Source organism: Rhea americana, unplaced genomic scaffold (genome assembly GCF_003343005.1).
Source record: "Rhea americana isolate MKP2758 unplaced genomic scaffold, rheAme1 scaffold_331, whole genome shotgun sequence".
Lineage (NCBI taxonomy): Eukaryota > Metazoa > Chordata > Aves > Rheiformes > Rheidae > Rhea > Rhea americana.
This window is the reverse complement of record NW_028186459.1, coordinates 312,775-332,291: the sequence shown is the minus strand read 5'-3', so window position 1 is coordinate 332,291 and position 19,517 is coordinate 312,775. Positions and strand designations below refer to the sequence as shown.

General features: G+C 47.5%; 3 protein-coding genes across 5 annotated transcripts in view; all 3 read left to right on the top strand.

Moving 5' to 3' along the window:
* The window catches only part of SF3A3 (splicing factor 3a subunit 3), a 10,451-nt gene extending 1,569 nt beyond the window's left edge, over nucleotides 1-8,882 (top strand). The window contains exons 2-17 of the mRNA XM_085311109.1: nucleotides 74-121; nucleotides 271-323; nucleotides 835-940; nucleotides 1,807-1,879; nucleotides 2,300-2,391; nucleotides 2,837-2,919; nucleotides 3,303-3,441; nucleotides 3,761-3,829; nucleotides 4,224-4,291; nucleotides 4,704-4,811; nucleotides 5,150-5,219; nucleotides 5,944-6,108; nucleotides 6,223-6,333; nucleotides 6,796-6,886; nucleotides 7,819-7,874; nucleotides 8,584-8,882. Coding sequence (XP_085167235.1) covers nucleotides 74-121; nucleotides 271-323; nucleotides 835-940; nucleotides 1,807-1,879; nucleotides 2,300-2,391; nucleotides 2,837-2,919; nucleotides 3,303-3,441; nucleotides 3,761-3,829; nucleotides 4,224-4,291; nucleotides 4,704-4,811; nucleotides 5,150-5,219; nucleotides 5,944-6,108; nucleotides 6,223-6,333; nucleotides 6,796-6,886; nucleotides 7,819-7,874; nucleotides 8,584-8,661 — 1,410 coding nt within the window. The 3' untranslated portion in view covers nucleotides 8,662-8,882. The remainder of the gene's footprint in view (nucleotides 1-73; nucleotides 122-270; nucleotides 324-834; nucleotides 941-1,806; nucleotides 1,880-2,299; nucleotides 2,392-2,836; nucleotides 2,920-3,302; nucleotides 3,442-3,760; nucleotides 3,830-4,223; nucleotides 4,292-4,703; nucleotides 4,812-5,149; nucleotides 5,220-5,943; nucleotides 6,109-6,222; nucleotides 6,334-6,795; nucleotides 6,887-7,818; nucleotides 7,875-8,583) is intronic.
* A 4,280-nt stretch (nucleotides 8,883-13,162) lies between these two features.
* Nucleotides 13,163-16,589, top strand: LOC146592406 (uncharacterized). The gene is made up of 8 exons (XM_085311107.1): nucleotides 13,163-13,199; nucleotides 13,590-13,649; nucleotides 14,132-14,235; nucleotides 14,480-14,578; nucleotides 14,777-14,930; nucleotides 15,448-15,518; nucleotides 16,114-16,209; nucleotides 16,329-16,589. Exons 1-8 carry the CDS (start codon nucleotides 13,163-13,165, stop codon nucleotides 16,587-16,589), a joined length of 882 nt encoding a protein of 293 aa, XP_085167233.1.
* Nucleotides 16,590-19,289: 2,700 nt separating this feature from the next.
* Nucleotides 19,290-19,517, top strand: part of INPP5B (inositol polyphosphate-5-phosphatase B) — an 18,207-nt gene continuing 17,979 nt past the window's right edge. For 2 of the 3 annotated variants that reach the window (XM_085311088.1, XM_085311087.1), the window contains exon 1: nucleotides 19,290-19,353. In XM_085311088.1, coding sequence (XP_085167214.1) covers nucleotides 19,305-19,353 — 49 coding nt within the window. In that variant the 5' untranslated portion in view covers nucleotides 19,290-19,304. Of the gene's footprint in view, nucleotides 19,354-19,439; nucleotides 19,499-19,517 lie in introns of those variants that run through there. The other variant, XM_085311091.1, reaches the window with a different exon arrangement.

Sequence of the window (19,517 nt, the reverse complement as noted above, 5' to 3'; positions counted from 1 at the left end):
CGGGCCGGGTCCAGACGGGGCCGCGCTGCGCCGCGCCACATCAGCCGCACTAACCGCGCTGTTCTGCCCGCAGCTCCGCGACCAGATCAACTCGGACCACCGGACGCGGGCCATGCAGGACGTGAGTGCTGGGGCCGGGCGGGCTGCTGTCGCCCGAGCTCCGTGRGGACAGGCCCTGCCTGGCGTGGCCCGAGCAGCCAGGGAACAGCGGGGCTGGGCGGCTCTTAGTGTTCGCCTGTGGCATTTTGGGCTTTGTTGTGCTTTTTTTAGAGATACATGGAAGTGAGCGGCAACCTGAGGGACCTGTATGATGACAAGGATGGGTAAGTGTGTGCACAGATACTTCATCTAGTAGTGCATCCACCTGAATGTCTGCTGTTGCATTTTGCCTAAGAACCAGGAGGGGCTTTTAAGCCTGTTTTATGTATACAAGAAATAATGCTGATATTTGAGAATATCAGTCAAGTTTTGGAGATTAAATCTGCTAGAGCAGCACCCAGATTTCACACCAAATACCTTCACATAGAATGATATACATATTTTATCACYCCCCTTGTTCAAGTTACTGGGGGAGGCCCTTGAGTCACCTCGAATGTTCTTTAGCAGAGACTGCTGCATTTGCAGTAGGAGACATGAGCTGGATTCTCAGAGTGTAAGCTTGTCAAATGTATGTATAACTTTGGGATGGTGCCAAACTCTGATGCTATGCTGTCAGTCTTACTGAAGTTTCATGTAACTGAAATGCAGCACTAGATATGGAAAAAGATTATATCAGCATAAACATGTTACAGACTTTTGTTTCCATTTGTAATCTTTTTTTTCATGAATGTATAGCTTACGAAAAGAAGAACTCAGTGCCATTTCAGGACCAAACGAATTTGCAGAATTCTACAACAGACTAAAACAGATTAAAGAATTTCATCGGAAGCACCCAAATGAGGTAAGTAGTTATCTGCTTTGTAAGAATAGGTGACTTGTGGTCTGCTGGACTTCATCTCTACAATAAGCAGAATTTGTTTTGTTCCATTTAGTTGCCTTAATACATAATTTACTACAAATTTCGAAGTATTAAAATGTCACTTGGGAAGAGAAAATGTCTAAAGGTAGATAGTGCTTCAAAGGCTGTATGTRAGCGCATGTGAGTGCTGTGTGAATAGGAGAAAAGGCTAGATGCTAACCATGTTCTCTGGGTGCAGTCTATTAGTTTAGGAACACTCTGCTGCTGAGTTGGCATTCAGTCTTGCCTKTCTTGTGCTGCCTAACATCAGATTAATGGGTAGCATCTTTTCTTCTTTGTGTAAAAGTAATGGTGAAGAAATACTGACCTGCATTGATGAGTTCAGGATCTCCCTCCTGTACTCAGACTTAATTCTAATAGATGTGCGACAGGCAAAGAAATTTGTCTGCATTCACATTGTAAAGTWGTTTGCTGTTCTGTCCTTCCGGTCTCTGCACTGAACTGCAGACACCTCAGATGTTGTCTTTTCTGCCCTCAGTAGCAAGGAGAGTTATCCTCTGCTATATAATAAACTCAGATATACAGCAGATACATGTGCAGGTAGGGTTGCTCAGTGATGTGAGTAAATGTTATCCAAAAGGAGCCAACTACCCAGAATCAGTAGGGAGTTGGAATTTTTGTTTTTGTTCTCCTCCATTGTATAGGGAACTAGAATTTAGAACAAGATGATCTTAGACTGCACTGGATATCTTTTCAGTTATTGGGTTTGCTGTTGTGATTTCATATTGATTGTCCTGGGACGTTAGTTGAAGTGATCTTTTCTCTGAGACTTCTGTCTGTTTTTGAAGATCTGTGTTCCAATGTCAGTGGAGTTTGAAGAACTGCTGAAGGCCAGAGACAACCCAAGTGAAGAGGCACAAAGTAAGCCTGTAGTTTTGCTCTGAGGCTATTTTTAGTAAAAACCTGGTGCCTGCTTCAGAGGAATTGTTTAATTTTATGAAATTTTATGTTTGAATTTTATGGTCTGTTTTGCATGTTTTGGAATTCTATGTCCCTTTTACTAAGTTACTTCAGAAAATTGTTCTTACTTCATTTAATTCCTTCTGAACTGTAGCCAACTGGAATATTTCACAGTAGTGCTGCCTTTCTTGGGAAATGTTGTAGTGTGTTTACATAGAGAAGCAGCYAGGTATCTCATCACTGAGTATCCCTCTTGCCTCATAAACATCTTGCTTAAGCATAAATTAATCCACAGTTAATCCTTTTCAGATTCTAGTGCATGTGTGTGATAAATCAGGAAGATTAAGCTCRTAATAAAGCCCTTCATAATCTCTTCCACAGATCTAGTGGAGTTCACAGATGAGGAAGGGTATGGACGATACTTAGATCTGCATGATTGTTATCTCAAATACATTAATCTAAAATCATCAGAGGTAAGTAACTACATGAGTTTAGAGACATAACAGTGTTCCATTCTTCAGTGCTTAGGGTTGTGGATATTTTGTTTGTTTTATTATTTGTTTGCTTGTTTTACATTGAGTAGTTTATTTCCAAATCACTATTTCAAAGTCACTTGGTTGCACATTGGTTTGACACTATTTGAATTCTAAATGCTGCTTCATGATTTTTCTTTTGTTTCCTTCAATTTATATTTTCTCTCTAACATTAATATAAATGRTGGCCTTGTAAAAAGACTCTGTCTTCTGATACCAGATTGGTGTCTAAGGCAATGTGTTAGAAAGCACGTAGAGACCACTGGCTCTCTGTGTTCCAGAATAAAGGCATGAGCTGGTGCTTTTCTTCTGGTTTGGTAAATGGAAACTGGATGTAATTTGGCTGCCTGTGTATAAAGTCTGACTCAAATATTTTTATTTTTAGAAACTGGATTATATTACTTACTTATCTACATTTGATCAACTCTTCGATATTCCCAAAGAGAGAAAAAATGCTGAATATAAGAGGTGAGCCTTTTTGCCTACCTGCTTCATGTGTGACATTTGATCAGAAGGAATTCACTTTAAGTTTACGACTGCTGACAATACAGTTAATCATCAAGCTTAGCTGATGTAAGTTAAGTTACTGAGCTGTAGTAACTCAATCATGTATCTGAGTCCTGAGAAAACATGCGATACAACAAAAGTGTGAAAAGCCATTGGGATCTTATTCTGTAAAGGGATCTTACTTTATCCATGTGACTGTTGTATCCAGAAATCATGTTAAAAAGTGTCATAAACTTCATGTCTTCCCTTTAGCATACCAGATGCAATTGTTSTCCAAAGATGTGATTAGAGAAAAAAGTTAGGCTTTGATATTGAATTATYTGTGCTCATGATTACCCTGCCAGGTACCTTGAAATGCTTCTTGAGTACCTGCAGGATTACACAGATCGTGTGAAACCATTACTGGACCAAAATGAGCTTTTTGGGAAAATTCAGACCGAGTTTGAGAAGAAGTGGGAAAATGGAACATTCCCTGGGTGGCCGGTGAGCAACCATTAAGCACATGCAAATGCTTCTGTTTGTGATATGTTTTCTGTGAATCATCTGTGTAAAGTCATCACAGARTAATGTAGCAAGGTGTACAAGGTGTGTAGCTCCACATCACAAAGATACAGTTTGATACTAACTTGTACATTCATTCAGGTCTGCTTATTTGGAATCTTTTCTGTTATTCCATTGCTCAGTTTAGTGATAGAGGTTTTTCTCTTTAAAAAATGAACGGCTTTTCCTGAGGTTAGAGTATTACATTGCTTGAAATGTTACATGATGTCTCAAAGATCTTGTAYGTGGCTTTTCTTGACAGAAAGAGACCAGCAGTGCACTCACTCATGCTGGAGCTCACCTGGATCTCTCAGCATTTTCCTCTTGGGAGGTATGTTTTCAGTACTCTGCACATGCTAAATTTTGGACGGGTGGAAGTTAGCCACTTCGTGTTTCTTCAGAATTTTACTTGCTGGGCTTTCATCTCTGGCCCCGTGCTCTAGATAAAACTCTGCTTACGCAGATGGCTTACTTTCTTCCGTTAGAGGGATGTAACATGAAATCTCAGTTAGACTTGTCACAAATTGCATTTCAATGAGGAGGAGCCCATCTTTGTTGACAGTCCTTTGGTGAATGCTGTTAGTTTTTTTTTTAATGACTTAAAATTAACGTAAAGCCACATCAAATTTGCTTAATAGCTTCTCTCTTATTGTGTTTTCTTTGTTTTGTGTGTGTGTGTGTGTGTGTGTGTGTTTATTTATTTATTTATTTTATTAACTAAACAGGAATTGGCCTCTCTGGGACTGGATAGGTTAAAATCAGCTTTGTTGGCCCTAGGTCTGAAATGTGGCGGGTAAGATGCAGTCTTTTTATAGTTATTTTKCAGTTTTTGAGGTTTTTGTCTTTCATTTCTTTATGGGATACTTGTTCTGTCTTCTCTGTTGTACAAGAATTATTTTGATAATGTTTGAAAAGACAAAACATTGAGAATTAATCAAGAGATTCTGCTAAGGTACTATACATTGAGGCATACTCTATACTGAAGTCTCTTATATAGAAGAATTTTACCTAAAGAATGAAGAAAAAGAYGTTTGATATAAGGACTTAACCAAGTCAGACTCTTTAATGGGAAACATTCTCAATTGTTCTCATATGAAATGTACGACCTTTTAAAAGCTCAGTTTATAGCTTTATTGCATGAATTCAAATAGTTAWTTTGACATAAATTTATGTTCAGGATTCAGCTCTTCCCTGCTTCTCCACAGGACTCTGGAAGAGCGTGCTCAAAGACTTTTYAGCACTAAAGGCAAATCCCTAGAGGCACTTGATCCTTCCTTGTTTGCCAAGAATCCAAAAACAAAAGGAAGYAAAAGGTGAGTTCTTAAAGGTCATTCTCAGGTTGCAATTGTTCCCTTCACTTGGATGAGAAGTTACTCTATAAACATCACTTCTGTATAGTTATGACAGAGACATTCCTGGAGTATAAGAAGCCTTTCATGTTGGGCCAAATGATTCCTGAGCTCAAACAGATGATATTTGAGCTGAATGGTTTGTGTGTGTGCTGTTTTGTTTATATGAGCTGTTTGTTTTTTGTTTTGGGTTTTTTTTTTTCGTTCTATCTACAAGTCAAATGTGTCCGTAAGAGGTCAGTATGCACATGGTGTTTGCAGTTCTGGAATGAATTTCATAAAGTTTCATTATCTATTTCCAGAGACACCGAAAGAAATAAAGATCTTGCATTCCTGGAAGCTCAGATATATGAGTATGTAGAAGTTCTTGGGGTAAGGATTTAATTTTTCTTTGAGCTTTGAGTTACATAGCTGTCAAGTAGTGACTGGAACGTCTTTCACAACTTTGTCTGGTGCTTTCATAGACAGTGTACCCAGAAGAGAGATACAAACATCCAGAGTCATAATGTTTAAGAGCATGTTAACAGATACATACATATATTTTTTTCCGCCTTCRGTAAATAGAATGTGTTGACTTAAGGTTATATTTCCATTAGCTAATTATTCAGCAGCCTTCTGTGTTTCTCTGTTTTGCATATGAAGGCTACAGGCCCCAGCAGGAAAGCCTTTCCCCCCTTCTCCCCCCACTCCTTCTAGCCAGCACGTCAATGTAGAGAATTTCAATGTGGAGAGATTCTATTCTGTATCTCAGCCACAGGATGCTGAAAACCTCTACTTGTTCTGTTGTGGTAATTGCCTTAAATCCTTGCATCAGTTTTTGTTGGTTGCTTTAGCAGGCTGGCTGTTGTCTTTAGTTTGTCACCGTGGAAATGCTTATAATACTGCAAGTTTTTMATTTTTCTCTTGAATTTAGAAATATTGTACTAGAATCTCTTGGGTTGTTAGGCTAAGTAAAAAGGAGAGTGCTCTGTTTGGTAATAGTTTTTCGTTTCTGTCCCTCTGTACATTGAGGAAATGTTTTGTGCTGCAAGAGTTTGTGCTTGTTTTGTTGCTATCATGTTGCATAAACATTTCCTTCTCTTTTCCTGCATTCTAGGAACAAAGACACCTTACTCACGAGAATGTGCAGCGCAAGCAAGCACGGACAGGAGAAGAGAGAGAGGAGGAGGAAGAAGAGCAGATCAGTGAGAGTGAGAGTGAAGATGAAGAAAACGAAATCATTTATAATCCTAAAAATTTGCCTCTTGGCTGGGATGGCAAGGTAATTGAGATTGACTGCTCTGAAGAAGTGGGAGAAGATTTCACTGAATCCACACTACTTTTCTATTTGAACCTGCTTTKCCATTTGACATAATCTATTTTTTTTCCTTGTCAGCCAATCCCTTACTGGTTGTATAAATTACATGGYTTGAACATCAACTACAATTGTGAGATTTGTGGTAACTACACCTACCGAGGACCCAAAGCTTTTCAGCGTCACTTTGCAGTAAGTAAGGTTTTCCTACAGAAACATCAGTGCTACTTTCAAATAATCTTAATAGTAAGTAAATAATAAACTGCTGAAGTGTCTGAGTGGCACTTTTACCTCCATTTGAAAGTGTGGGTCTGGGCTGATCCTGCAGGGCCATGCTGTTGGAACTGTGAATTTGTATACTAAGATCTGTTCTGCCAATTTCTGTAGGGCCCCCTCTTGTTTGAACTGATTCCAATGCTCAGGAATGATTGGTGCAGACCACCCACTGGCTGCCAGTGTATTGTTACTGTCTAAAATACAGAAAAAGCATTATTTTTGTAATATTTTTATAGATCTTTTTAGGACCAGTAGATTTCTATTTTGATAGTATTTGTTTTATCTGATCCAGAGTTTAATACATTTGGTTAGTCTCTGACACTATGGGTGAAGTGGTATTCCCTCTCATAATACTGATCTCTTTCCTCTGCTCCTCAGGAATGGCGACATGCTCATGGAATGAGATGCCTGGGCATTCCCAACACTGCGCATTTTGCCAATGTCACACAGATTGAGGATGCTGTCTCATGTAAGCAGTCATGGCATTTCTTTGTACAGAACAGGGAATATGTGGCGTAAGAATGGCTGTATTAGCTCTGGCCAAAAATTTGTCTTCTGTGGCTAGAGATTAGTTTTGTGAAAGACTATAAGAAGTAGGGTGTGTGGGATGATCCTTCGTTGGATTGTCCCTTCCTGCTTGTTCAAGGGAGTGGCTTTTTTCTCTTTGGATACCTGTAGGAGCAGATTCTTGTTAGGACTGCCAGCAAGTGTTTATTCATTGCAAAATGTTTTGGCTGTGATGCTTCATGTATGGAATCTCAGCCAAGTGTAATAGGACGTTTCTTCAGACAAAGGGTGTCTACACAGTCCCCAAATGTATATAACTTTGTGGGTGTGCATCACCATCTACGTGGCGAAGCTGGAAAAACCTTCAGAAAGCATAGAGCCTATAGGGAGATTTTTGAAGCCCGCAGTACTTAGGACTACTACTTGATTCCAATTTGATACCGCCAGTCTGTCTTGGTATCTAGAGGAGGGTCCTCCTGCAGATACTGCTTTATGAACCTGAAACGCTTAGGCTAACAGATATAGTTTCTGGAGAGAAACCGATTATTGCCTGGAGGAAGGCCCATGCAGGGAAAATCTCAATTTCCCAGATAAGCTATTATCATCATATTTCCTTTGGAGCTGGGTTTCTGAAGTGCTGTTTTTGAATTTTTGTCTTTTCTGTCCCATCCTAAATGTCCACTTTAAAGCCTTATTTGTTTYAATTCTGCAGCAGAATTTCACCAGGGAGCGTTACTAAACAGGACAGAGGGATGATACATTTGTGATGGATAGTAGATACCTTCCTGGGTTGTTGAAGTGATGAAGAATATTTAAAAAATAGWATATGGTGTATATTTTACTAGATTATCAAGGGAAATGGCATTCAGAATGTGTATGACTTTGTATTTACAGTGTGGGCAAAGCTGAAACAACAGAAAGCTTCAGAGAGATGGCAGCCAGATACAGAGGTGAGATGTTTCTAGAAGCATTTGGATGTTTCTAGTCTCATGTACGTAGGAACCCACATTTATCTGCATGAACTGTCTGGGTCAGGCAAAAGAATTTCTAAAAGAATCCCATGCATACTGGAGAGCTAAGTAGCAACCTACACTGCTGGTTGCACAGCTCCTGTTAGTGGTGGTGTTTGAAAAACACTTCATAGGCTGCACTGGAAAGTAGTTCTAAGAGGACAGAYTGAGCCTTTTGTCTATATAAATGTTTTTTAATATATTGCTCCATAATACTGAAGTTCTCTTTGTTTTGTGAGAAGGAAGAACTGTTTTTTTGAGAGGTATGTTCACCTGCACTAGTGTCTTTTCTTCTGWCTCAAAACATTTTTCAGTAGTATGGAGGGGACTGAATAACATAAGGCTATGGAGTGCAGTGAGAAATATAGCCTGTAATACAGCTTATAATAATTCTGAGTTTGGATAGGATGTGATAGGTACAGAAGTGTAAAAGTGTTTCATGCTCCTGTACTGCCCTTAATTGCTAAGATTAGCTCCTATCAGGTAGCCTGCTGGTAGATCTACTGTATACCTTCACACAGAGAGGTTCTTGGTGGGAAGGAATAGGTGGGAATGTTGAATAGAAGTTGCTGGAACTAAAATTCACATGCTGTGGTATAACCTGAGTCAAGCTGTGTCCAGTACCTGTAAATTGTTCCTTCCCTTCTAGGAGGAATATGAGGATTCCAGTGGGAATGTGGTGAATAAAAAGACCTACGAAGACTTGAAGCGTCAAGGGCTGCTGTAACTTTTCCTGAGCAAAGCATTTCACATCTGAAAATCAAGTTGAGAAGTGTCAGCAGTTCTGACTTCGCTTTCTATTTTGCATGAATATAGATTTCAAGGATACTTTATAGAAYCACTTTCTAGTAAGCCCCTTGTGAAAAGCATAATTGTGATAGTTTTAAAGCTTATGTTATTTTATATTAAAAAAAGAAGCTGAAAAATAAAATGATCTTAATTTAGGAAGTGCTGAGAAATTTGTCTCCTTTGTATGTTGGAAAGAATGATTTAACKTGGTTATGGTATTTTTGAAAAGCTTTTTGCACAGTTTGAATTGTTGTCAGAAATAATTGCTTCTCTCTTATTCTAGATTTGATACAGACTTTTATGGTGAGGATTGACCTTATTTTAATGTGCACATGAAAATTTTGTGCTTAAATGAATAATGGTCCTATTTGTCCCACAGGACTGGAGTTAAGCTGCTCAATCATGGGAACTTTTTTTTTCCTTTTACATTAGGAAACTACAGTAAAGTAAAAGACAGTAGTGGGACATTAGGAAGTGGTTTTGAGGGCTCTGTGTGTAATCACAGCTCTCATCAGCTTYACAGGAGGCTTTTATCTGTCCAGTCAAAACTGATGGTATCTATCAGAAAAAAAWATATATTYTTTCAGAGTCCAAGCTCTAGTACTGGCCCAAATATAATCTGCTATGAAAAAGTCTCTGTTAGCTGGTAATAGGAAGATTTCCACCAGTGATGACTGAAATCTTAGGAGATGAAGGCAAGAGAGGCATTTACTGGAGGTTTTTCTTTTCTCTTTTTGAAATTGGTATCTAGTTTTTCTCTTATGTGAGCAATTAGAAAGTTGGAACTTCCTGCTGTTAGCTTGTATGTAGGCTTTTGGTGATTTTTTTTTCTTGTTTTATTTACTTGTAGACTTATGCCTTAGATGCATTGAGGATAAAAYATTGATGCTGGACTGCAGTTTGAAAGTTGGTTGTGACAAGAAATGCAGCTATGTTTTCTGTCCCCAGTGAGTGTGGGGAGCTTAATAATTTTGATATTTATGAGCAGCAGATGTGACAGGCTGTTAATATAGGCAGGCATTCCTGTTTCAGTCTCACCTTTGTGAAGATGCTTTGGAACAGGTAGAGAGGAAAAAAAAAMCACCTCTCTCTGTCGCTCTGCAGGGCCATTTGCATCTCTGAATTTAGTGGAGCAGCAGGTAACAAACACTTCTCCCTGGGTGACGGTTTGCACAGCTGGTGGTTGGCAGGGGTGGAGCTGGTCGCGAGCACCAAGCTGTGAGCCAGTGCTGCAGGTACCCAGAGCAGGTGCCTGCAGTAGGCACTCCACTCCTGGCAGCAGCTGCAGGCTTTGGCTGGTGCACCGGGCGTCGCAGAACAGGCAGGGTGAGTCAGTGCCATGGGCTGTTTCCTTTCCYTGCTTTGCTTGGGAAGAGTCTGTGTCTGGTGATGTTTATTCCTAGCCTGTCCTGGCCCTGGGTCTGGCTGTGCTACAGCAGCACCTCACTGAGTAAGGGCTGCTTGGTCTGTAGTGGCTGTGGTGAAACAGCAGAAGTAACTGATAGCTTTAGCTCCCATCTTGCTTGTGCAAGGTACAGATGTGGCCAGGAGACCTCATGGTGATTGCCCTGCTGTGGCTGTGCTGCCCAGCTCAGCAGAATCCAAGGGAAAGAGGTTGAGGACTCCTTGGGCTTTCGGGCCTTTGGGGGGTGGGGGGATTTACAGTCTGCAGTGAGTCTCCATCTCAGCAATGTGCAAACCTGTCCCAGGTGGGGTGACTGCCCTCATTGGGAAGGTGGGAGAGACACCAGTCTGCACTGCTTTCTCATTCATGCTGGATGAACCACCTCAGGAGCTGCTACACATGCTTCAGCCACTCCAAGTCCTCAAGGAATATGAGCAAGGCTGAAGTCCTAAGCAAGGAGAGGAGTGTTTTCATTCTCCTTTGCCCTGGGGCCTGTTTGGAGTCAGGTCTTCACAGTTTCCCTAGCTAAACTGGTGGAGAGGTGTTTGCTCTGAATGAAAGCAGAGACTTACTCACAGTAGAGAGGTGGGTGTTACAGGAAGTGCCAAAAACAGTAGAACTTCAGAAACCGTGGGGCGAGTGCCAGGGCGAGGGGCTGTGTGCTGAGATGCTTTGGGCCTSGTACTGGACAGTGGTGTGGAGAATGTAACCAGGAGCTTTAGAGTAGAAAACCTCTGTCCATTGAATCTGCTCAGGCCTGAGGCCTTCTCAAAAGTCCAGCTGGCAGAAGCCGATTCTCCCTGCTGTGACAGAGCAATGGCTCCTCGGCCCACCCCTGGGAGCAAGCAGCTGTTGTGAGGGTCAGCAGATGCCAGGACCCACCTTCTGCCCAGCTTGCTGGCCTGTATCGCCCAGCTGTGGCACCTGGTTTCTGGGCTCGCTCCAAGTACAGAGCTGTTTGCGGGCAGAGGCGTGCAGTGTGGAGGCTGGCAGGTGGGAATCGCCCGGGCGAAAACGCTGCGTGTGCCACCGCCCCGTGCCGAGGCGCGGAGTCAGGGTGGGCAGGGAGCGGGGGGCACGCAGGAACCGGGAGGGAAAGGTGAGAAGGATGTGGCTGTTCGCTGTGAGTTAATCAGAAATATTTGAGCATTGGCAGTGACATGGCTCTTTATGATCCAGAACATTTCCATCTCTCGCTAGGGAAGGCCGCTTTAGCTATAAACGTTCCTGTTGATGTTCTGCATGAGTCGTGTGGCCGAACTAATAGGCCTGTGTGTTGCTCTTTGCCAAGTCCTGAGGGCCTGTTGCAGAGGCATGTTTGGAAATGGGCATTTTTCATGCCAGACTTTATTCATCCATTAGTAAGAAGAATGCTGTGCAGGGTCTCTGCCACTGCCCTGCGCTCTGCGGTGCCACGCAGGGTGGTGGGGAACGGTCCTCCCGTGACAGGCGCAGCAGCCAGCAGGTCAGCTCTTCATTTGCAATAGCAGCAGCACACTGCTGCATGGTGCYGAACAGCACCAGTAACGAGCGCGCATTTGTGCTCCTGGCCCCCGTTTGCAGCTCTGCGCATCACCTGTGAGGACCCAGCGGAGGGTTACCACATCAACCAGGAGCATGTGACTTCCCAGGGGAGCTCTCGGCTGCCAGGAGCTGTGCTGTGCTCCTGGGCCTGTCAGCGGCAGGTTGCTGAGCAGACTTGGAGGCTTGGAGAGCATCACGGGGAAGCAGCGCCGCAGCTGGGTGCGTGGCCATTCTAGGTCTGAGCCTGTGTGGCTGAACAACCCTGTAAACACGCCGCTGTCTGCTCAGTGCCGTGCTGCAGCCCTGCAGGATCGCGTATGAGGTACGGTGCAGAGCTGCTACGGCACAGCATGAGACCAGAGAACAGCGAGGAGGGTGCTAGGTGCCTGTGCCGCCCCTCCGCAGGGGCTGCTCCCTGCATCCTGCCGTGGCTGACAGCGGAGCACGGCCTGGCTGGCCGCACCTGTGGGCAGCAGTCGGCAGAGTCGTAGCACCGGCATAAGCCAGCATGAGCATCCAGCACATGCGACCTCTCCCCTGGAAGTGCTTGGAGCCTTGCTCCGCAGAGGGACGCCTGGCCTCTTGAACAGCTGGAGCACCARTGCCCCGGGTGGAAGAACAGGCGCTCCCCGCTCAGCAGGAGCGGCTGTGCCAGCGGCCTTGCTCTGGGTGTGCTGCTGCTGGCATGAGAGCTACTGCAGGAGAGATGGCTGCACTAGAGAAGCTGCTGGGCAGATACCTCTGGACACGGCCCTAGGGGCCCAGCCCTGCTTCCTGGGCGCAGCTCTAACTCATAGTTTGCAACTCTGCTGGGGAGACAGACATGCAGTGCTCCTGATGCAGCCGTTGCAGTTCTGGGGCACGTGGATGTGCTGGCCAGCACTGTGTTGCATGGCTCAAGGATCTGCGAGTCCTGGGGTAGGCAGCTCCCAAGCTCCCTCTGCGCTTGTAAAATCACCTCCTGCTGCAGCTGTGACTGAAACAGCCTAATGTTGCTCTCCAGACTCCAGGTAAGCATGGTAACAGTGCTTGTTGGAGCATTTGGCACACTTTGAAGCTGCTCTGCCCCTCTCTCCAGAGCTGAGCTGTGCTGATGAGGTTCCCTGTGTTTCTGCAGCTGCTGGGCTGGGGAGTCAGAACCTCTCCACACGTCACTAGACAGGATCTGTGGGCAGGAAAGCATGTTCTGTCACCACAGGGACCAAAAATTAAGTGCTGAACACAACTGAGGATTTTTCTGATGCATACTGGTGTCTGCAATAAGGCTGTAAAAAGCCTAGGAAAAAGGTCTCTTCTGGAAAGCCACATCAGGAAAAGTCTTTTCCATAGCATCTCCTGATTTTGTTTCTCTTGCCTTGTCTCCCTGTTCCCCCTCCACCTCTGAGTCGTGTGCCCAGCAGGCGTCAGGAGCATGTGCTGCTGTGAGCACTGGAGTGGGACTGTCCCCTCTTTCCAGCTGGCTCTCTGACTGTGCCTCTCTCTGCCAGGTCCAGCCAGGGTGAGGTTGAAGATGGCAGGCTGTGGGTGCCTCGTCCTCCCTGTTCAAGGTAACAGCAGCTCCGTTCCAGGAGGGAGAGGTAGGGTCTCCCTGCTGGGGGGTAAGGACCACCCGTGCTCTGCCGGAGACCTTCCTGGAGCCGGCGGGGGAATGGGGGCCTGCTGGGCAGCCGGGGCCCTGGGCAGGCTGGGGGCCATGTCGGAACAGTGGGGGCTGCGGGGGCCCTTGCATGCCGTTGTTTCGGCGGCAGGGCTGGTTCCCATGGCCAGCGCAGGGTCCCCGATCTTGAGCCTGTCTGTAGGATCACCTTGCTCCAGAGAGGCTGGTGGAGCAGGCGTTGGCGTTTCATGCTGAGCCGACCTTGCGGCCGAGAAGGCTCCTCCTGCTTGGAGTAAAGCAGGCAGTGGATGTGGCGGGCTCAGTACTCTCTCTGTTGCAGGCCTGCTGATCTGCGCCTTTGCTCTGTACTTCTGCACCCAGCACCCTCTTGCCGTTGCAGGTGAGCTCCACACCCCAAGAGAAACCCGGGGCTCCTGCGGAGAACAGGGCAAAGCCAGCATGGTGTGGTTGCGACTTTGTCCCTGTCCCCTCCAGGCTGTATTCTGTGGGATGGAGCTGCACTGGGGAACTTTTTCTCATGGTTTTGATCACAGAAACGCCTGTTTTTCACACATAGCATGGCAGGAAGGGAAAAAGAGAAGCTATTATAAAGTTTGTCTGTAGTGCTTGCAGTTATCACCTGGGCTGCTGCCTCTGCCCTGCCAGTTGGGCTCCCTGTACACCAGCTGTAAAAGAGCTTATGAGAATCGTTATTACTTGTTTGGGGCATCCTGTTACTTAATGCCATCCAAATTCCAACCTCAATATGGCTAATGCTTCCTGTAAAACCCTTTGGACTGTGCAATGGCTCAGGAGGGTACGCAGGTACCTGAGCGTAAAGTTGGTGTTTCCTTCACCATGAGGGTACTTTGGATCTTCCAGAGTCCGATGGTACTTCCAACTTCTCTGTGGCCTCCAACTTCTCTGTGGCCTCCAACTCCTCTGCAGCACCTGACTCCTGGGTGAATGGGTCAGAAGAAACACTGGTAAGGAAGGGGGCTGTTGCTCAGACTGTTATAACTCACAGAGAGCATCTCTAGCGTGCGTGGTCTCTTGTGGCTGTTGGAGTCCCATGGGAGCAGCTCCCTGGGATGGAAGGGGAGCACCTGGGCCACAATGGGTGGGAGGAGGAGCCCCTCGGACAGCAAAGCTGTGGTCAGGGTGAGTGTACCAGCAGCACTGCAGGAGCTGAGTTCTCTGTGCAGGACTTCAAAGCCTCTCTCTGTGCAGCTCACCTGCCAGAGCTTTCACTGCTCCGGGGAGAGGTGTTACCAGAACGAAGCCTACGCCAACGAAACGATGACCTGCCACAACAGCTCTTACTGTGAGGTACGGAGCTTGCCTAGCCGGAGGGTGGAAAGTCCCCTTCTTTATTGCAGAAATTCCCAGTAGTTTATTAAGTCTGTGTCAGTCTCCTGTTTCCCTTCTCTCGCTTCATTGCTGCCTGTCAGTTATTTTTATTCCTTCATCATGACATCCCTTCACACTTTTTCTAGCATTTTATTTTCTTTGGATCTGCTATTTCAGCTCTATCGATTCTCCAGCACGAACTACACGGCCAGATGCAGCAGCAACTGCAGCACAGAGATTTGCAGGACTAACAGCAGCGTGAGCATGCAGCAGTGTGCCCTGGACTGCTGTGACTCACCCCTCTGCCTTCAGCTCAATGCCAGCTCCTATGGTAACTGCTTGTGGGTCTCCCATGGGGCCCGAAGGCTGGCAGCTGACTGAGGGTCTACGATTAATCCTACTGCATGCAGAGGGGATGGGGTGACACCTCACTGCAGACGCCTGGCTGCATCCCTGGGTTTTCCCATGCTCTGGGGACTTCACTCCTTTGAAGCACGTGAGGGAGAACAGGGCTAGAGGGAAGGGCTGGCTCACCAGCTCTCGCAGCAGGAGGCTGCAGAGGGATGCCCTGTGTATCTGCCATTCCCCTGCCTTGGCTGGTGTGTAGAGCAGGCACTGGGTGGCTGGGCACTGTCCCAGCTTGGGCTGCAGGCCTGGCTCCACAGCCCTTGCACAGCATCGATGTATCCCCAATGTAGACAAAGCTGGGCTGTCCAACAGTACAGTGTGACCCTCTCAGATGAATTTGTCCCCAGAGCGATAGCTGTGTGTGTGTGTGGCCATGGAGCACTCTGCACATGGGCTGTCCCGAGTGCCACCTTACAGGGCTACTTGTATGTCTGCTGCAGGTGACCTGCCACCCGCCACCACACCAGCTACGACGACCACCACCACCACCACCCGAGCTCCTGCCCGAAATGTAGGTTCTGGCTGCAGGCTCTTCTGCTGTGCTGCTGTGCATTTGTCTGAGACAGGCTGGGCTTCCGTGGGAGATGGAAAAGGTCCATAGCAAGCCCTGTCCAACAGGCTTGTTTCTAAGCCAGAACTTACTGTTGGTTCAAGTGGATTAAACGAGACATGTGATAAACCTCTCTCAAAGCTGCAGACAGGGTGCTGGAGGTTGGTGAGGCACTGAAGCCTTTTTTCTGAGAGTCTGAAGAGATAGCAGAGGGGAAGGTGCTTATCTTTGCCAAGCATTGTTAAGAGGAAAGAAAAGGAGGCTTGAAATTTGTCAGCTATGGTGGTATTACAGTAGAGTTTCCTGCAGAATTTGAGATGGGGAGCTGTTAGTCTTTGATTAGTGCATCTAAAATGCCTGAAACAACACTTGCCAAATACCAAAGGACAGAGATGCCCACAAAGAAGGGCACTCATGTCATTTGCCCCAACTTACGAAGGGGGATCTGGGAAGGGCCTCTTGGGAAGGAAAGGTTATCCGAAATTCAGTTCTACCCTGGAAGTCCTGCTCTCTGGAGTGGTGAATATACAGTATCTCCTCTGGTTCTCCCTTGTAGGGAAAACTGTGTGCATCGTTCTCCTGTCATGGTGATGGATGTTTCAAAGGCAAGAAGACTGTTGCAGGATGCACTGTTGGGAATGACTTCTGTGAGGTACAGTCTCGCATTTAGAGAGCAGGACAGTCCCTGAGCTGGAATCTGTATGCGTCCCCATGATGTGAATGCTACAGGCTGGGCAATGGCCTACAAAGCTAATGCCTCTCTCCTTCCAGATGAAGAAGATAGGTTTGGACTATGTGGCACGATGTAGCAAAGCCTGCAAAACTGCCAAACCAGTCTGTGCCAGTGGAATGAAGGTGGCCTGTTACCAGGAGTGCTGCCCAGCTACCCCAAAGGCCAGCTGTCTGAAGCTGGATGGCAAGGTGCACGTCAATGGTGTTGAGCAGGTGACTCTGACCCCACTCTTGAAGCTCCTGGCATGTGGAATGGTCTTTCTCCTGAACTACAGGGTTTCTGCTTCCATCTGGAAGTAAGCAGCAGTCTTGGTGCTCCACAGCCTGCCCTTGAGCTCAGCAGCATTTGTTAGGATTCCTGTAGCTCTCTGACTTCAGCCAAGGTTGCTATCAAATGCCCTTTGTTAGATCAATGTCCCGGGTCTCTCCTCCCCCTGTGCAGCATGCCAGTCCCATGGGACGTCCCCAGGCCTCTGTGAAAACACTAATGTGGTGGCTGCAGTTTGCTAGCTTGCGCCAGTCTCTGCTCATGTTCTCCTGCGCAGCACAGGGAAAGGCAGAACCAGGCAACTGCCCTGGAGGGTACCTGATGGGATGAATTTCAGAGCAAACACCAAATTAAGGTTTCCCTTGCACTCTGTTCCTAGAAGAAGCTTCAGGTACATGCACAAACTGTCTGCACAGGGATTCCTTCTCCTGCTTTTGATCTGCTCAGTGAATGGTAGGTCCATGGATGGATATAGGGCTCCCCGACAGCGTGAAGAGCCAGTGCTCTGCTTTGTGCAGGTCGCTAAAATGACACTGCCTGCCTGCCCGAGCTCCTGCAGAGCAGGGGAGACCCAAAGAGTTCCCTGCAGGATGATCCCCTCGGTGGGGTGGCTCAGTCTCAGTTCAAGCCTCCTCTTGGTTACTGGATGAGAGAACAAATTTCAGGTGCCCCAGAGCCTTGTGACTAAGTGCCTCACTCGGGCTTCTCTGTCAGTACAGTACCATCTGCACCCAAGCCAATACTGTGCACAAGACGCACCAAAGGAAGCACATAGTGGAAGACAAGTCTCTTCCAGCACTCCTGTGCTGGTGTGGCTATTTAGGCAGAAAACCCCTGGTATTAGCAAGCTTAAGTGGGAGTAATTTCCCTTTGTCTTTCAATAGTGGCTGATGCAGCTGCCCGAAGGGCTGAGGCCCTCCCTGTGTGGTGCAAGCAGCAGGATGTAGGTTGCTGGCTGGCCTGAGCTGTTGCTGAAGCGCAAGCTAGGGAATCCTCTTCCCCCGGGGCAGCTCATGCAGCATAGCAACACAGCATTACCAGCCTTGCACAGCTCGCAAGGGCTGCTGCTTCTGCGGCTGGCCCTTGACAAGAGAACCCAGGTGAGATCCCCTCTGCTGCGGGCACGGGCTGAGAGCGGCTGGCTTGGTTGCTTTGCTTGTTGGTGGCAGATCGTGCTTCGAGTTCAGTATGTTCGGCTCAGTAGCTGCCCTGCACAGGACCCCGGTGCTGATCCCAAATCCCCCCTGCCATCCCTCTGCCCCACTCAAACTCCTGCACCTTCCTGGAACTGGAGTCCTGGCTCCCATTTGGTATCTTATGTTTTGGTGACCTTCAAATGCTCCTAGTTGAGCTTCCCCAGCGCACTCGGAGGAAAGGTGCTTCACCTGTACGCATTACGAAGCCTCAAGAAGGTGTTCCTCCTGGCCAGCAACCCCTACRCCTGGGTGACCTGCAGTTAGTGACAGCTTCGGGGGGCTGCTGCAACCGCTGCAGTGCTGCGGGGACTGCAGGCGCAGGAATGAGTGGCCTCGGGTGACCAAGCAAGGGGCGTAATGCCTGTTAAAAAACAGAAAATTCTGCCTTGACTGAAGACATAGGGTTTGCTCTAGTTAATAGTCTGCTTGCAGTGCAGCCTGTCTGGGCATCCGCTTGCCGGTTACTGTAAGACTGCTTGGGTGTTGAGATGCCTACTGCATGGGTAGGTAAAGGTAGTAACGCTGTGCTTCCTCTCCAAGGCTTTAGACAGGAACGGGAGATTTCTCTGCAGCATCGTGTATTTCAGAGGATCCTGTCTCATACCTATGATTCCCTGCCCCTGAAGTCAGAGCAGGGAAGCAGCTCGTAGCTGTAGACAGACCAAAGACGCCAGCGTGCTGCTGCGGCATGACGCAGCTGGAGGGTTGCTCATTGCACGGGTGGCCCCAAGGGTTGGGAACGTGTGCTGCTCTCCCTGCCGCTGCTSTCTCCCCCAAAGAAAGGACTGCAAAGGTGTAAGCACAAATAAAAGGTTTCGGTCCTACTGGCCAGCGACCCAGGGTGTTTTCCCCATAGCTGAACACTGTGTCGCTCGGTGAGTTGGGTCTGCCAGGGAGGCCGAGGGGCCTCGGGTGCTTCGCAGACTCTCAGCTGTGGCGAGGATGAGCTCCGACACCCGCTCCGGCCCTGCRCTCTGGGGAGCCTTTTGCAGCGGAGGCGGGACGCAGGGTGGGGGGGAGAAGGCGGCTCCCCCTCCGCCGCCCCGCCCCCAGGTCTCAGCTGTCACTCTGCAGGTGTTGGAGGAATTGATTTAGGGCAAATGCTCCTATCTTTAGTACGCAAAAGATGTGGGCTAGTTACTCTTCCTAGCACTGTTTGCAGCCATTACTGTAATTAATTTGCATAACATCAGCTATAACGTCTGTTTATGTCACCTGGATCGTCCTGCATTTTTACAAAAAGCAATTCAAGGTGCTACTGACGACGAGCATCTCCTGGTTTTACCCGCAAATAAAAGTTTTCAGCTTTCTGCGCCCGGGTATCCTCCTGCCCCGCGTGTCTGCAGGGGCTGCAGCATGGACCCGGCTCTTCCCTCCCAGTCTGGGGCCGGCTTTCCGCCTGGGGCCGCTCTGTTCCCTCCCCTCCTCAGTCCCGCTGCTTTCTTGGCCTTGTTTTTTTGGTGCCAATAAGGTAGGTGCACGCAGTCCAGGCAGCRGTGACCAACCGCAGCGATCTGAGCCGCCTTGTGCCCAGGGCCGCCCACGTTCCTGATGAACCTTTTGCCAACGTTTTCTTCCCTAGAAAGCAGGAAGGCGCCAGGTGGCCCTGGGGAAGAACACGGCGGTTCCCAAGCCCTCGGCGCCGCTCGGCCGCAGGCGCGGGGAGGAAGTGGGCAGGGGCAGGAGGCCGGAGCGGGGCGCCGGGCCCAGGGCGGCAGCGGCGGAGCGGGGAGCTGCCGGCGAGGGTCTGGCTGCGGCGGGGCC

Coding starts and splice junctions, on each gene's coding strand:
- LOC146592406 (XM_085311107.1), top strand. CDS start 13,163: ATGGCAGGCTGTGGGTGCCTCGTCCTCCCTGTTCAAG. Junction 13,200..13,589: donor CCTCGTCCTCCCTGTTCAAG/GTAACAGCAGCT, acceptor TCTCTGTTGCAG/GCCTGCTGATCTGCGCCTTT. Junction 15,519..16,113: donor CCCGAGCTCCTGCCCGAAAT/GTAGGTTCTGGC, acceptor TCTCCCTTGTAG/GGAAAACTGTGTGCATCGTT.